Source organism: Primulina tabacum, chromosome 4 (genome assembly GCF_025594145.1).
Source record: "Primulina tabacum isolate GXHZ01 chromosome 4, ASM2559414v2, whole genome shotgun sequence".
In the NCBI taxonomy this organism is placed as follows: Eukaryota; Viridiplantae; Streptophyta; class Magnoliopsida; order Lamiales; family Gesneriaceae; genus Primulina; species Primulina tabacum.
Window position 1 is genome coordinate 10,921,199 of NC_134553.1, and position 16,222 is coordinate 10,937,420.

Consider the following 16,222-nt stretch of genomic DNA (forward strand, 5'->3'; position numbering starts at 1 on the left):
ATGAGCCTTGAAGAACGGTCATGAAACCTTCCATAAATACAAGATCAAGACCATCAACAAAAAGGTGTGTGAAACTCATGAGAAAAGAAGAAGGGCACGCTCAACATATATCAGCATACAAGAAGCAATCATCCCAGCTTTTAGGGAACACTTCAACATGTTATCTGCTTAGATTATAAGCACAATTTCCTCAGTGTATGATAACACTTTCTTGTTGTATTCATAGATCAGTTCTCACACACTCACACACAATCACTCACATATACAGATAGTTAAGCTTATTGAATAGCTGAGTGAGTCTTGCACAAAGACGTTAAACTTTTGTATGTAGTCTTTAACACATAGACATCAAACAAGTGTTTGCTAGAACGTGCTACCTTCAGTCTAGGCTAGAAGTTTAGTTAGGCAATAGTGTAAGTATTAAGCTGAGTGGGTTTATACAAGGTGTTGTATAAATCAAAGTCTTCTAGTGGATCCTATCCGAGGTGGTAGAAGGGGTGACGTAGGAGCAGTTGAAGTCTCCAAACATCCATAAAATATCTTGTGTATTTAGCTGTTTAAGTATTGTTTTTAAATTGATTTGATCATTTCGAGCTGATATCAGTTCAGTTCTCACCATAACTGAACTGATACAAGCAAGAACTGATCCTCCTCGTTTCAGTTATTCAGTTAAGCTTTCAAAATAATCAGCCTTCTTAACGAAGGATTATTTTGAGTATTTTTCGCTTGGTTTGAAACCAATCTCGATCTAATTCATCGGTGTTTATATTCTTAGAACACGAGCTATGGCAGCTCATTGAGAATATTGTGTTTGAAGCACCCTCGCAGGTGTCAGAACCGATCCATCAGAGCACAAAGCATATTGGGCTATCAAGAATTTTAATATGAAAATTGACGGAAGTGAGGAGCATAGAAAGCTAGCTACAATTGCAAGAATTGGATAAAATACGCAATGAGGCATATGAAAATTCAAGGATCTACAAGTAAAATACAAAGACCTTTCATGATAAAATGATTTCTAGGAAAGAATTTGAAGTTGGTCAAAAAGTCCTTCTATACCTTTCACATCTTTGTTTATTTCTAGGTAAGTTGCGTTCTGGATGGATTGGACCTTTTATTGTTACTCATGTTTTTCCTCATGGTGCAGTTGTGATTCAAAGCTTGGAGTCTTCCAAAGTGTTCAAAGTAAATGGTCATAGGCTTAAGCATTACTATGATGGTTTTCAAGAAGAGGAAGTGGAAGAAGTAACCCTCAAGGATCCACCATGGATAAAGTGAGATAGGAACCATGGAGTCAAGCTCACGACATTAAATAAGCCGCAGCTAGGAAGGCAACCCAAATAGAGTTAATTTCTTTTCTTTTATTTTTATCGCATTTTTATTTATTTTTATTTCTTTCTTTACATTTTAACTTACATTGAGTACAATGACAGACACTCCAGGTTATTAGGAGACCGCAGAGGGTACTTCTGGAGGGAGTCGCATCTGAGTTGAGGTTGAGTAGTCTATCCCAGTCTATATATGTTTTTATATACTAGGGCATGGCATGTCTTGGAGATATGAGTTTCTTGTATGTAGTTGATTTCAGTCATATGTGGGCTTATCTTATGTTGTGATGTGTTTGGACGAGACTTTATTATATATTATTTTTAATATTATAATCATAATGTCACATTTTGGGTTAATTGTAAGGAAATTTTTTTTTTGTTTTCTGTTGTAAGTAATTAACTCTAATCAAATTGTATCATAAAAATAATTAGAAGTTAAGGGCCTCACAAAGTGTGTGCAAATCTGCTATAAATAAGTCTTTTAAGAGATGCTGATGATTCGAAGAATGCTTGATATCTATTAAAATTCTGTGAGGCAAAAAGTTATTTGTTTTCTCTTATACATCCTTGTTTATATAGGAGTTGATCAAACGCTTATTCATCCTTGTTCATATAAGAGTTGATCAAACATCAATAAAAATTGATTGTACTCACAATTGTACTGGATGTCTGACAGTCTTGTAGAAAATGTCTCGCGTCCTTATCGTCTTCTCAAATATAGTACTGGGCAATTCAAATTTTCTTGGACACTAGCTGAGAGAGACAACCAACAGATGCTTTATTCTGTTGCAGAGAGAAAACAAGTCATTTCTGATTGATTAAAATTGAATAAATACTCAGAGATAACTGATTGTTACATTCAGATAATGTTTTTGGATCAGTCCAGTAATAAGCACAATCGCCCTAGACTTGTCTGATTCAGCTTAATATGTCTTAAACTGTTGAATATCATCAGATCAATATGTTTATGTTCTAGCCTTATCATATCGCTTCTTGATTCAGATCGGTTCATTTTAGGAATGAATCGCTTCTTGATTCAGATAAGTTAGTTTTAGAAAATTTCATTCCGTAAGTTTAGTTCTCCAGTTCAGTTGAGTTGTCTGCATTAATATAATTTAGTTGAATTAGTTTAGTTTTATAATTACCAAAAATTAAGTTTAATTTTATCTTAACATTAATATTCTAAAAAAAATTAGATAAATCAATTCGAACAACTCAAAATTATATTTAAAAATGGATCAAATTGACCATAGTGTTAACAGGTCATGTAGTCCAGGAAAATGGCAAAAAAAATACTCAACTCGATCAAAATAGATTTAATGTAGCCTTATTTAAAACTGTTTCTATCTCATCTAGCTCTCGTCCTCACCGAATATTTGAATTTGAAGTAGGTTTTTTGTGCAAAACGGATCTACCTGGTACATAACTGCAATGAAAAATGATATTTTGACACAAAAATAATACTTTTCATTCAAATCAGCATATATTACACATTACACCTGACATAAAATATAATACTTTTCAGACAAATCAATATAGATTACACTATTTTTTGCAAAACATAATTAATAAAAAATGAAATTTTTGTTATAAAAAATAATACTTTAAATATAAAAATAATATTTTATAAGACGATCTAAAATTTGTTTCACAAAATTAATCTAGACGACGACTTCATCGGGTTTTTTGTATTAAATTTGACCCTGGTGCTATTAATTCCACTTATATGTATGTGTTACCAGTGATGCCAAATTGGACCACTTGCAAGACACGGCGAATTGACCCAATCCTTATCTCGGGTTTGTGTATTTATCAATATATACAGCGGAAAGCAAGCTTTACTAAAGATGGAATGTAAAATATTATTTTTTGTGTGGTCAGGATAGCAAGGACGTGACAACATTGCCAAAAATTGTAAAATTATTCAAAATTTCTATAAAAAAAATTCCACACGTTTCTATTAAGTTGTTGATTACAGTTGCGCATTGAGAAGATGTTCATTCCAAGAGATGATTGGAATAAAAATATAAAATATGTGGGGAGGATTTTAAATTATACAAAGAATTCTGAATGATAAATTTGAATTTTATGATTTATAATGAATTCAATAATCCTTAAACTTACCGACAGCTCCTGAAAATTATTCTAAAAAGCAGGTACTTTTATGGAATAAGTATAATACAACCATTAAAGTAAACTAAAGAAGCCACTTATAAGTAAGTGCCAATAGGGTGCCATTGTCTTTGCATAGTGGTATTAAAATTATATAATTAATAGTTTTTTAATATGCTAATGGGGACATAATACACTAACTCGTTTGACTAATTCAAGCCCAAACGAGGATTCCTTTCACATTATATGTATAGGGTGTGTGGACATACCGCAACCATTGGATCCCAAATTCGATCCCCGTAAAATACGAGAGACTCGAATGATCAAACTACATAGTGAAATTCCCTTTTGAGGAGCATATTACATTTGTAATGCATATAAATTTGACAAAGAAAGCACTCTCTATGATATTAACATAAATTTGCAATACATGACTGGTTACATATGATTTGCAGAAATTAAACTAGTGAAGAACAACCCTCAAACAACAAGCTATACAAGTTCTAGAGCTTTACAGAAGTAGGACTTCATTTAGTTCCTTATTATACCTAATCTCTATAAACAAATATCTTAAGTAAATCAACTCCTGTTAGCCTATCATATTGTTGCAAAAAGGGAAAGAATGAAAGAGATCGCCCATTGGCTGCTGCATAAACATCTTGCTTTCTTCTTCATCCATAGCCCACAGAGAGTCATCTGGGCAATAATCCCATATTGGAGAGGCCATTGCTTGGTATGGAAGATTGCAATTCCCTTCATCAAAATCAAGATTTTTGAATATCTCATCCATAGAGTGAACCTTGGAGCCATCTTCTGTCTCTAAGAAAGTCTTCTTTTTGCCTGAGTCAATAAGAATGCCGAGTCCCCCTGTATCGTAGAAGCTGCATTCCTTCGGCTCAGTAGCTGGGGTAGACACGACCGTGGGGCTCTTGGAATGGTAGGACGATGAGGAAGATATGGAAGATGACGAAGATGAAGAAGAAAATCCCTTTTTCCTCTTTTCTTGAGCCTCTTTTCTCATGTGAGTCCTCCAATAGTTCTTAATTTCATTGTCAGTGCGACCGGGCAATTTTCGAGCAATTCTCGACCACCTAACATAAATTATTAGACACACATCACATGGAGATGATCATAGGATGGACTGAAGAATCGAAAACTTGACTCAAAAGCCAGCAATAAGAAAACTTTTAGAGAATACTAGAGAGAATGCAATGCAAGACTCCATCTACACCAGAAATTTATATTGGTAACAAACATAAGAACCTTAAAAATTAACTCGAAAAACCTGCAACATGACAACGTTTAGAAAATAATAGAAACAGTGTTAGAACGACAAAATGTTCAGAGAGTATTAGAGCTATGTTAGACTATCTACATAATAAATTTCTATTCATAACTAATAGAAGTAACACTTAACCCGAAAACAGTTAACATCCAAAACATTTATAAAAACATGAAAATTGATATGGAACTCGATCTAAGCAAGATTTCCATCAACATCAAGTAGAAGAACCAAAATCACAACCCAAAAAATAGTAACATGATAACATGTTCAGAAAACTTAACAATCAATATTAAACTCCATCTAAACCACAAATTTCCAAAAATATACAAATAGAAAATGAACCAAAGGCATAACCAGAAAACCGGTAACATGGACAAAATGATAAGAAGATATAACTAAAATCTAAACAAGAAATTGACAACAGCAGCAAATAAAATATGAACCAAGAACTTAAACAAGAAATGGTACACCATAAAATGTTCACAAAATACACCATCAGCCACCAATCTAACACACACACACGATTATCAAAACAATGAATCAATAGCCCATATAAACAAGCAATAAATCAAGAAAAATACCATACAAACCATTACATAATCAGGGTCATATACATAATATAAAAACAGAAAATCATTAAAAACCTGTTTCCCCATTTCTTATGAAGCTCAAGAACAAGTTTCTCTTCGTTAGGAGTCATCTTGCCCCTTTTCAGGGCAGGGTTCAGATAATTAACCCAACGCAACCGACAACTTTTCCCAGTTCTTCTCAGACCTGAGAATCAAATGAAATTTATTGTATTTAATCTCTCTATATTTACTTTTTTTCATCTGGGCTCCTTGGAATTCGTAATTCCATGCCCAAAAATTTACCTATATTGATCTGTCTCCCGCCACCTTCAAACCTGAAACATTAGCTATGAAATCCCATCGACGATCCCCAAACAACTTCACGGAAAACACAAGCTGAACATCTTCTTGTTCAGTCCACGGACCCTTTTTCGCATCAACTTTCACCATTTTTTTAAAAAAATGTCTTCTCCCTTCGATCGATATCTCTCTTTTACCTTTAGATTCTGAGGTGAGCTGACTTCTGCGTTAGTGGTATTATATGTATTTATTTATACACGCAGATGATCTTCTTCCAGTGGGGTTTAGTGTTAATACTACTGTTTTCAAGGGCATATTTGTCAAATTAGCCACACCACCTAGTATTGTTTTGGCTAATGATTTTTTAATGGTTTTTTGCTTACCCATCACCCTATTGTATTTTATGATTGAGTACGTGTCTCTTGTAAGATGATTTATGAATCTTTATCTGTGACACGGGTCAATAATAACAATATTCACAATAAAAAGTAGTACTTTTAGCATAAAAAATTAATATTTTTTCATGGATGACCAAAATAAGAGATCCGTCTCACAAAATACGATCCGTGAGACCGTCTCACACAAGTTTTTAAATTTATGATTTTGATATTTAGTTAAAATTATAATATTCCAAGTGTCAAATATATAAGTACATATCTATGAATATAAATAATTTTTAAAATTTTTCTCAAATAATAAGTGGTGTTTGGAAAGATAAACTTTTTTTTGAAATAGATTTAAAATGTTGGTTTTTTAAAATAAAAAAAACATGATTTATTAACTTTTTCTTCAATTTTTTTGAGACCAAGTGCATAAACCCCAATATTAAAAAAACTGTCAAAATAGACGTGGAATTAATTTAATTAAGTATCTGATCTGACGATAATATAAATAAATATTTTTTTGTTGGTAGCAAAATTCACTGATGTTTTTTTAAAAGTGGTGAAATTGGAAATTTCATTATGGAGTGTCATCAAATACTTTAAATGATCACATGGTATTATGAACACTAATCTTTTAGTTTCATTTCTTGTGAATATGATTTAAATATTTGTAAAAAATTGTTTTATAACAAGATGTCAGCTCATGTATCGTGAAAGTGAATCATTGTTATTTCTACCTTGTATCAAGTTGTTTGTCCTACATCTCCAATTTATATTTTTGCTTTTTTAATCTCTTTGCATAAGATTAATATTCGCTTTGAGAAATCTCATCTAGTTAATTGAGGTTATTCTTCCTTCATTTCTTTTGGAAAATCTCCGGCCCCTGAATCGATATAAGCAACAAAGTATTCTGCTTTATATTGTTCATATAATATCAATACTGAGATGTATATCGAGAATGCAATGAGATCTAAAGCTCTTCATTTCCTTCTTTTGTGGTTTACTTTCAACAATTATTAGAAAATCATTTTCTCTATAACACAAAGGAAAACAATTGTTAACCCTTAAAATTTTGTAGTTTTTTTGCAATGCTGTCAAATGACATCATTTTACCAATTTTTCTTTTAAAAAAGGCTCTTCTAACGAGAGTATCTGGATGGCAAGAAAAGTATTATCTAATTAGCATTTTTCTCCAGGGACTTGACATTTTTGCTAAGAAAAATTGCATTGATGTGCTTTTTTCATTCCTGAATTCCGTTTACATTTAGTAAATAACATAATGTATTTATTGTCAAATCTACCACCTCGAAGTTTGTAAAATACTTCGCAAGTTCTTAAATATCATTGAGACCAATCTTTTCTATAATTGTCATTAGATTATTTTCTTTTCTGAGAAATTTTGATAAAGATTAATCATTAAAAGTTTTTGTATCACTTTGGTCTTCCATCTTTAATGTAATAAGGGTTCGCTGCTAATGGACAGTGATAACCTTCATCCTGAAATCTTATTGCTATAACTGAGTTGATGTTCTAAGGTTTAGATTCTTGTTTAAATATCCTTCAATGTTCCAAGAATTTCTACTTGTTTTTCGAGGATCTCTTCAATTTTTCGTGGTATATAGCATAGCTTGTTACCATAACTTTTTACTGTCTTTTGGATTTCTCTGAGCTTTCTCGAGAGTTTAAAAGAATCCGGGATAATTTTTAGGAATATAGTATTTTGAATCAAAATTTTACCTTATAAATCTGATTCGTTCTTAGTTGCTCATGATATTTAGCATTGATTATATTTTCTTGTTTTGAATATTCCAAATTATTTTCTTGTCTTGAATATTCCAAAATATTGGAATAAGACCTGAAAATAATAAATCTCGAACATATGTGCGGATCCATAATTTTTTAGAAATATCTCTTCCTCAAACGTTTAAGTTACAAAGTGGTAATAATAAAGTACGTTTGAACTGTTCAATCTTGGTTCTGATACTATTTTCATGACATTTTATAAACATTTGTCGAATAAGGTTTTAAGAATTTATGGAAAATATTTTGGTCTTAAGGACATGATTGGGCAAAAATAAAATTCATGAGAGATAAAATCCTCACATTGAAAACTTGAGGGACAAAAATGAGAATGAGGGAAAACAATAGCGATGTAACATTAAATTATCCCAAAAAATAAAAGAGTAAAAATAAAATATTAAGATTGATATTTAATATAAATTATCAAAATCACAATAATGAAAATATAAAAGATACAAAGTGATTTTTTATATGGAATATTTTAAAATCATTAATATACTAGTACCAATAATTTTTAATAAAACCCGTGGCTTCCCCAATTTGAATATCTTTAATACAAAAAAATGACGAGTTTAATATATCATGACTCAACAAATTTTCATAACAAGCTACTCATGAGTTGTCTCACAAGAGATCTACTCATTGATTTTCGGTATAACGGTCTCACGAATCTTTATCTGTGAGACGGGTCAACCTTATCGATATTCACATTAAAAAATAATACTCTTAGCATAAAAAGTAGTACTTTTTCATGGATGATCCAAATAAGAGATCTGTCTAACAAAATATGACATGTTAACTCGTCTCACACAAGTTTTTGTCTAAATCAATTCACGGTATTAAAAAAATAACTGTTGCTATTTGTATTCGAATATATTTTGTACGAACTCGATTCTTATAAATAAATGTATATCTATACTATATTATTAAGTGTGAGTCTATTAGAGTAACTAATTTATAGGACACCAAAATATGTAATTCCGTAATTACCCTTCTCATCCTACTTAAAAACCACATCAAATAATTTCATATTTTACATAAAAAAATCTAAACAAAATTTCTTATTCAAATTGAACAACTTTTCTAAATCGAAAATAATTTCGTGTTAATTGTTTATTATTATTTGATCAAATTTAAAATAATAATAATACATGCAACGCATGTGCATCTTTTACTAGTATTAAATGGAATATACGTAAATAAATGCTAAAAACAAAAGGCGTATAAAAATAGGAGATGATGATAAGGCATCGATCATGTCTCAATGCTGCCAGCCCGTTACACAAAGTGGCTTTGTGCTTTAGATAAGTGGGTGATATGATGGGGCAACTTTAATAACTGACCATTTATGATTTAACATATTCCATACATTCATTTACAGTTGGGTAGATGTTACGCATATGAATAATATATCAATTCACTCAACACGCGATATATCTGTTGATTAATGAATTATAATTATTTATCTATACATCATGGTTGAATGAATTACTATGATTTATCCATTCAACACACATGTTGTGTACTGAGTAAATAAGTGTACTATCCATACAGATAGCATGAACAAAGCTTCATTTCATTTGATGGTGGGATGTGACTTCTCCAATCCACTTAATCCAAATATATGAATTTCAAATATATTTAAATGTATATTTGTTGTTTTAGATAAGCAAAACTATTAACTTCAAAATCATCTCATGCTGTTTATATAGTGTTTCAGATTAAATATTACTGATTTAAAATTCAACAAATAATAATGATATTTGAAATTTATTATATTTTGTGTAACTAATGCACAAATAAGTAAGTTATGAATTTAAAATTTGATATATTATTTCAGTGTTAACAATAAAACTGTAATTGAAATTAATGTATATACCCTAAAAGTATTCATAAGCCAGAATTTATTAACTCCATACCATATGCTCACCTTAACTTTTTTTTTTTTTTTTATGTTATAATAATATATTCGATACTTATGCTGAGAGTGATATAATTTTTGATACGTTTTAGCTGATTTATGATATAGTACCGTATAGATTTTGAAGTTTTTAAGGGATCATTGGCCCATGAAATGTACGTAGATCTGATCTTAGGGGCGATATATATATATATATATATATATATATATATGGAATCTTCGTCTTTCCAAAGATGTTAAATAACTCTCTCTATCAATTAATTAATTAATTATTTTTTATTACCTGAAAAAACTCCAACAGCTACTATTTGGTACGTATCGAGTAAACCCTTAGAATAATACAATGACCTGTAAATCAATTCAGCCAGTTAAACCACACTAGACAAGTGTTGTGTTACAAGATCGTGCGAGAAGGTATTTCTAGGGAGAATCATTGGTCAAATATTCACATACTTCACCGACTCAGACATATCTGGAAGACATTAATTAATGAAATTTGATACTATAATGTTTATATCACATAATTTTTTATTCTTCCAATATCCATGTAAATCAAAGCATGAATGTGCTAACACTAACCGTGCAATATGATAAAGAGATTATAATAAGTGGAGCACTGCGCTGTGTGATACAAATTGCTATGACTTAAGAACATTAGGTTTTGTATCTTTCGCTATTAATTAACATTGAAAAATAAATGGTGTCAATAAATAATAACATATGAAAAGGACATAATATTTTTTTCTTTAAATAAATCGGCCGGCGTTATTTATTTGAGATCAGGTGAATATCAATCTAACACTCGCTAGGCATTTCTTTTATTAAAAAAAAAAGATTTAATGCTGATATCTTGTTTAAATACTCTTGTTATTAGAAAATGGATGTTATTTTTTGGAATTTCATATTTTGAATTGTATTATGATTTATCTATAAGTACTCATTTTTATTTTTATGTGTTAATAATTAATCCACACATATTAATTAAAGAATAGGTCTTTTGTGAGACGATATCACGAATCTTTATCTGTGAGACGGGTCAACCCTACCGATATTCACAATCAAAAGTAATACTCTTAGCATAAAAAATAATATTTTTTCATGAATGACCTAAATAAGATATCTGTGTCATAAAATACGACCCGTGAGACCGTCTCACACAAATTTTACCTTAATTAAACAATGATCATGGTGGGTGGGAGATGAACAATCATCATGAAGTGGAAGGCACTAATTTATGGCCACGAATTCATTCAATAATTTATTTTTACTATATAAAACAAAAAAGGTGATACAGGACACATGTAAGATACGTATTATTTTAAAGAGTAGAAACTAATTTTATACGTGAATTATTGAATGTTGAATAGCAAAATTGATACATAAATTTTTGTTAACGAATATCTAATTAGTATATATCGATCGGATGGCTAATTTTCGATGTTAAATAGATTTGTTGTGACAAATCCGTGAGGACACTCATCAAATGGCATATTGTGTCACATGTTTTTTCTACCGACAAATCAAAAAGATGGGTGATGTCGTTGCGAGTCCAATCAGCGCACGCGTGGCAAGAATTGCATGATATGGCATATGATAGGGCGTCATTAGGATGCGTGATATATAGGCTATTACGAGCAGTTGGATCATGATATGTAGATTCGCGATGGAAGGGGGTGTGGTGATTTGCATTGAGGCGCCTAAAAGGGAGCATCGGCGCCTTTCCTGCGCACATGGAGCACTTAGGCACCCTATAAGATCCTAGATGTCTTGCCTGTAGCGTGAAATTTTTTAGGCTGCACATGGGGTGCTGGGGCGCCACTTTTAGGGACCTCAACGTCTCTCCTGCTTCCTGGGAAATTCCTAGCGAACTTTTAGGCACAAGTTTGTATCCATTTTATTGTTAGGAGTTTTTCGTTGTCTTTACCTTTGCTTATTTTCTATTTGAAAGTTCTGTTTCCACGGTGTATGTGTGAGTTGAGAGTGAGTGTTGTGTGTATCAGAATATAGGTGTTGTGCGTAGGTGTTGTAACACCCACGACAACATGCAGCGGAAATTATGATTTTAACACACCTACACGTAGCTGGAATAATGATAATAATACGAGATACGAGATGTAAATTATGCACAAGTATTATATACTTGTGCGGTGCCTCAGGGCAAAATAATTCACTAGAAAAACTTGTAAGTTTACAAAAACCAATACTAGTGAAAGAATAAAACAACTCCCTTATTAAGGCGAGTAACAAATTGCATCCTAAACCTCTAACAAACCGTATAACCAAAATACATAGGATGCATCAACTGAGAAGTGAAAAAAATCTTCAAAACTCCACACACTAATCAACACGGTGATTAGGTGTTGTCTTCGGATGTTGGCAGCACTTCACAGCAACAAGTTATCAATCACGAGATGGCTTCAATCAGAAAACATCTTCTTCGTACAAATGCATCTCTGTCTCTCCGAAAGTTTTATGCTCTATATCGTCCCTCTCTCACACTTTCGTTTCTTCTCCTTTGAGTCCTATTTAACATAGAAAAACCAATTTCATTAGGAAACAAACTCTTTTTAAAACAAGGATAATATCTTAAAGATATTGTGATATCATATCTTAAAGATATTATGATATCATATCTTAAAGATATTACGAGTCATATCAAAATATAGTCTTATATCACATATTGAATTTATAAGAGATCATATCATCAATTTCGAGATTATCCTCATGTCTAGAAAGGCAAAATATTAAAGATAAAAAAGGAAAATATATCAAGGAATAAAATTCCTTTCAATCTCCCCTTTTTTGCCTTTCTGGACAAAACAACTCAAAAATGGTTGTACATCTCAGCTCCCCCTGAGTTAGCAAATCAGTGACTCAGCCAACTTTAGTTGACTCCCCCTGAATTCTACCGTTAAGCCTTCCCTTGATGAAAAATACAGTTCACACAGGTGTTGTATGTTAGATGTTGCAACATTCAGATCATAACACCGAAATAGTTCATTAATCAGGAGGGACAAAGATCAGAGAGAATAAAAGGACAACTAAAATACTAAAACCATCAAGAGAGAAAAAAAACTCAAAATCTCATTATCCTTCATTACTGCCATCATCATCAGCCATTTTTGCTCCACTGGTTCCAGCTATATCTGTATCTACTCCCCCTTTTTGTCCAGAATGGGCACTTTCACCCAGCAGAAGCTCATAGTCAGCCACTTGATTTTCATAATGTTTAATGGTTTTCTTGGCATTTTCAATCTGTTGTCGACCATAGGCAATCTGAGCTTGAATGTAGGAGATAGACATTGGGACATAACCAGTAGGAGGAACATCTGTAGGTGGCTGTTCTGCTGTCTCAGGCACATGTTCAGATGTTGTATCATCAGTGTTGCCAACATCCGGAGCAACACTGGAAGTCACCCACGGCAGATCAATCTGTCTGTTGCCTTTAAAATACACAGGAGAAATCTTCAGGGAGTCTCTAACAAGGCAGAGATCTTCATCAATGTCCCTAATGAACCCTTGAGACTCCAAGATCCCATAGATCAGTGAGGGATATGGTAGCTTAGTCTTCTTGAAGTCCCCTTCAGCATATTGTAATGCTGTCCTGAACACCAACCTCCCAAAATTAAAGGCCCTTCCAGTGCCAATATTAAACAAAAACAGGGCTTGAGATCTGGTCACAGTGGTGGAATTTGTTGACAGGGTCCAATTCCAAATGGAGGTCTTATGTAGGACAGAGTAGAAGGACGTGAGATTAGCAGCGCTCAGCTTCTTGGGATAGTCGGGGAATACTTGGATCACACCTCCAGTGAGCACAGAGGTGACAGCATGTATGTCAAGATCCTCGTCAGCTTCCTCAAGATCCGGAGTGTTGTAGAATTCATTGATCACCGACGGGAAGAACTTGTAGATATGATCCCGAACAAACACTCTCCCATACTTCACCGATTCCTCATGTCCAACACTGCGCAGAAGATTACAGTAGAATTCTAACACCACACGGCGACAGTAGGGCATAACAGTGGTGACTGTGGATAGCAACTTTCTGTTTTTGAGAAACTCAATCAAATTGTATTTCCCATATGCATTAACATCAATATTTTTCTCCTCAATAAGCTCTATCTGAACAAACAGCGGCCATAATGCCAAGGCATCCTCAGAATAAAATTTGGGGGAAAAAGACTTACTTAAATCATAGTCAGCAGAGTAAATGTTGTGCTCGGTGTTGTCAACATCCACCTCAACACCGGCAGCAACATCAGTAGCATCATATTCAGAAGACTCGCTAGATTCAGAGTCAATGTCCTCAGATGCATCATCACCTTGTTCCTCAGATTCAAAGTCAGATACAGACGATGAGGAGGAGTCATCAGAGGCACCAGGCCGGTTTTGCTCGAATTCCTTCATCATTTCTGAGTCAGGTTCATTATCCTTAGCCATTTGTTTTCGGGCGGCCTTATCTTCTTTGAGCTGAGCAAGAAACTCTGCCAAAGATTGTTCATCATCTTCAGGTTCACCAGGAGATTGTTCTTCTGCAGTTTCATGAGAATCCGTGAATGGGTTTGGCTTTTGACTACCAGAAGTAGAACCTGATTCCTTAGCAGCAACAGTTGGTTTGGGGCGAGCCACCAACTCAAAATCATCATCATTGGAGTCGTCTCCAGATGAGAAATCAGGGTCCAGAATAAATGGGACGGTGGATGCCCTTGGTTTCTTGGTAGGGACAAAGTCAGGATCGAACCCTGCTTGTCTCTTTGACTTACGGCGCATAGGAGCAGGGGGAAAGGCTCTATTCACGGTCTCAAAATTTGGGGGATTCTCGACAGTGATTTCGTTCCCAGGTTCACCAGGAGCGATCATTTCCAGCGGGATTGGTTCTTCTGGTACACCCACAATTTCCATGCCCACAACATCGGTTGCGGCTGTGGGTGTTGTGTCAGGTGATTTGTCGCCCATGCTCGCAGCCATTTCACTCCTAATGTCTTGAGGATCAAAGCCAGCCATCTGCGAAATAGAGAATAGCAAAGTAGGGAAGTTCGAAGAAGACAGAAATTTACGAAGAACACAGATACTTTTGCGTGAAAAAGAAAACAAATAGTTAGTGTAGGAGAGATTTTAGAATATGAGGGAAAATAGTAAGCCGTAAAGTTGTTCCTTATTTATCCCTAAATATTTAAGCACACCTCTCCAACGGTAACATTCTGTTGAGCCGCAACTTCAGCACCTTTTCAACTCAATTTTTACTCTCACCCAACGGTAACTTTCTGAAACAGTGTACTTATTATTTCAAGTAACCAGTCAGCAATAGATCGAATTAACCCCACAAACAATTAGCAATCAAGATATTTCAAAATTACGTTGGTTAGGGTGTTCTTCGAATTTCATGAATCAAAAACTGGTAGCCCACTGGACATGATGAATTCACAAAACAACAGTATGAATGACTTAAATTTATGCCTAAAGTATGATCAAAAATAAAATGCACACACATGTGATCAAACTGTGATCAGTCTGTACTTAGGTGTTGGCAACACCTCTTGGAAACACTCACAAGTTGGACTCAAACTTTCTTGAACATTTTTAATTCAGACATGGTAGCTCCCACTCTAGAAGAACGGTCTTCATAGGACTCCTCTTGGTAGCTTTTTCCATCTGTATTTTGACTTAGAAGTGGTAGCTCCCACACTAGAAGAACGGTCTTCATTGGACTCCTCTAGGTAGCTTTTTCCATTTTCTTCTAAACATTTTTTTGTTCTATTTTATTCTCTTTTCTATTTTTCACCATATTGCTCAAGAATTTTCTAAGTCATTATCAACATTGGGCAAGATCATGTGGTACACGATCATCCTCAACAGCTTTATGACTTAGATTGAGCACACACCATTCTTTGGAGAATATTGATGGAAAGTTTGATTCACAACTGAGAGCACGCCATTCAGTATCCTACACTTGTACAGGCTTCACACAAAGCAGGATGTATGCAATATGTCTAGCATCCTAAAAATAAAATGCACATGCATGGTGGGTGTTGTCCACAGGTGTTGTAACACCGAGGACAACATCCGTGAGTGATCATTGTGTACACAAGCTGAGAGACTTCCTAAGATTGAAAAATCTCTCAAAATCCAATGGTTTTGTAAAGATATCAGCCAGTTGGTTCTCAGTTCCAACAAATTTCATTCGAATTGTACCCTTATCAACCAAATCTCGAATAAAATGATGTCTAATGTCTATGTGTTTCGTTCGAGAGTGTTGTACTGGATTTTTTGAAATATCAATTGCACTTGAATTGTCACAGTATACAATTAAGGTGTCACTGTTGAAACCATAGTCTTTAATCATTTGATTCATCCACAAAAGTTGTGAACAACAGCTAGCAGCTGCAACATATTCAGATTCAGCAGTGGACAGAGATACACAATTTTGCTTTTTACTATACCATGACACCAAATTGTTACCAAGATAAAAACACCCACCCGTGGTACTTTTCCTATCATCCAAGTTTCCAGCCCAGTCAGCATCA

General features: G+C 33.7%; 1 protein-coding gene across 1 annotated transcript; it reads right to left on the reverse strand.

The window, feature by feature from the left end:
- Window positions 1-3,822: 3,822 nt before the first annotated feature.
- LOC142543072 (transcription factor MYB48-like) lies at window positions 3,823-5,820 on the reverse strand. The gene is made up of 3 exons (XM_075650076.1): window positions 5,630-5,820; window positions 5,370-5,499; window positions 3,823-4,531 (listed from the first exon to the last, which is right to left on the reverse strand). Exons 1-3 carry the CDS (start codon window positions 5,742-5,744, stop codon window positions 4,030-4,032), a joined length of 747 nt encoding a protein of 248 aa, XP_075506191.1. The 5' UTR covers window positions 5,745-5,820; the 3' UTR covers window positions 3,823-4,029.
- Between the last annotated feature and the right edge of the window lie 10,402 nt (window positions 5,821-16,222).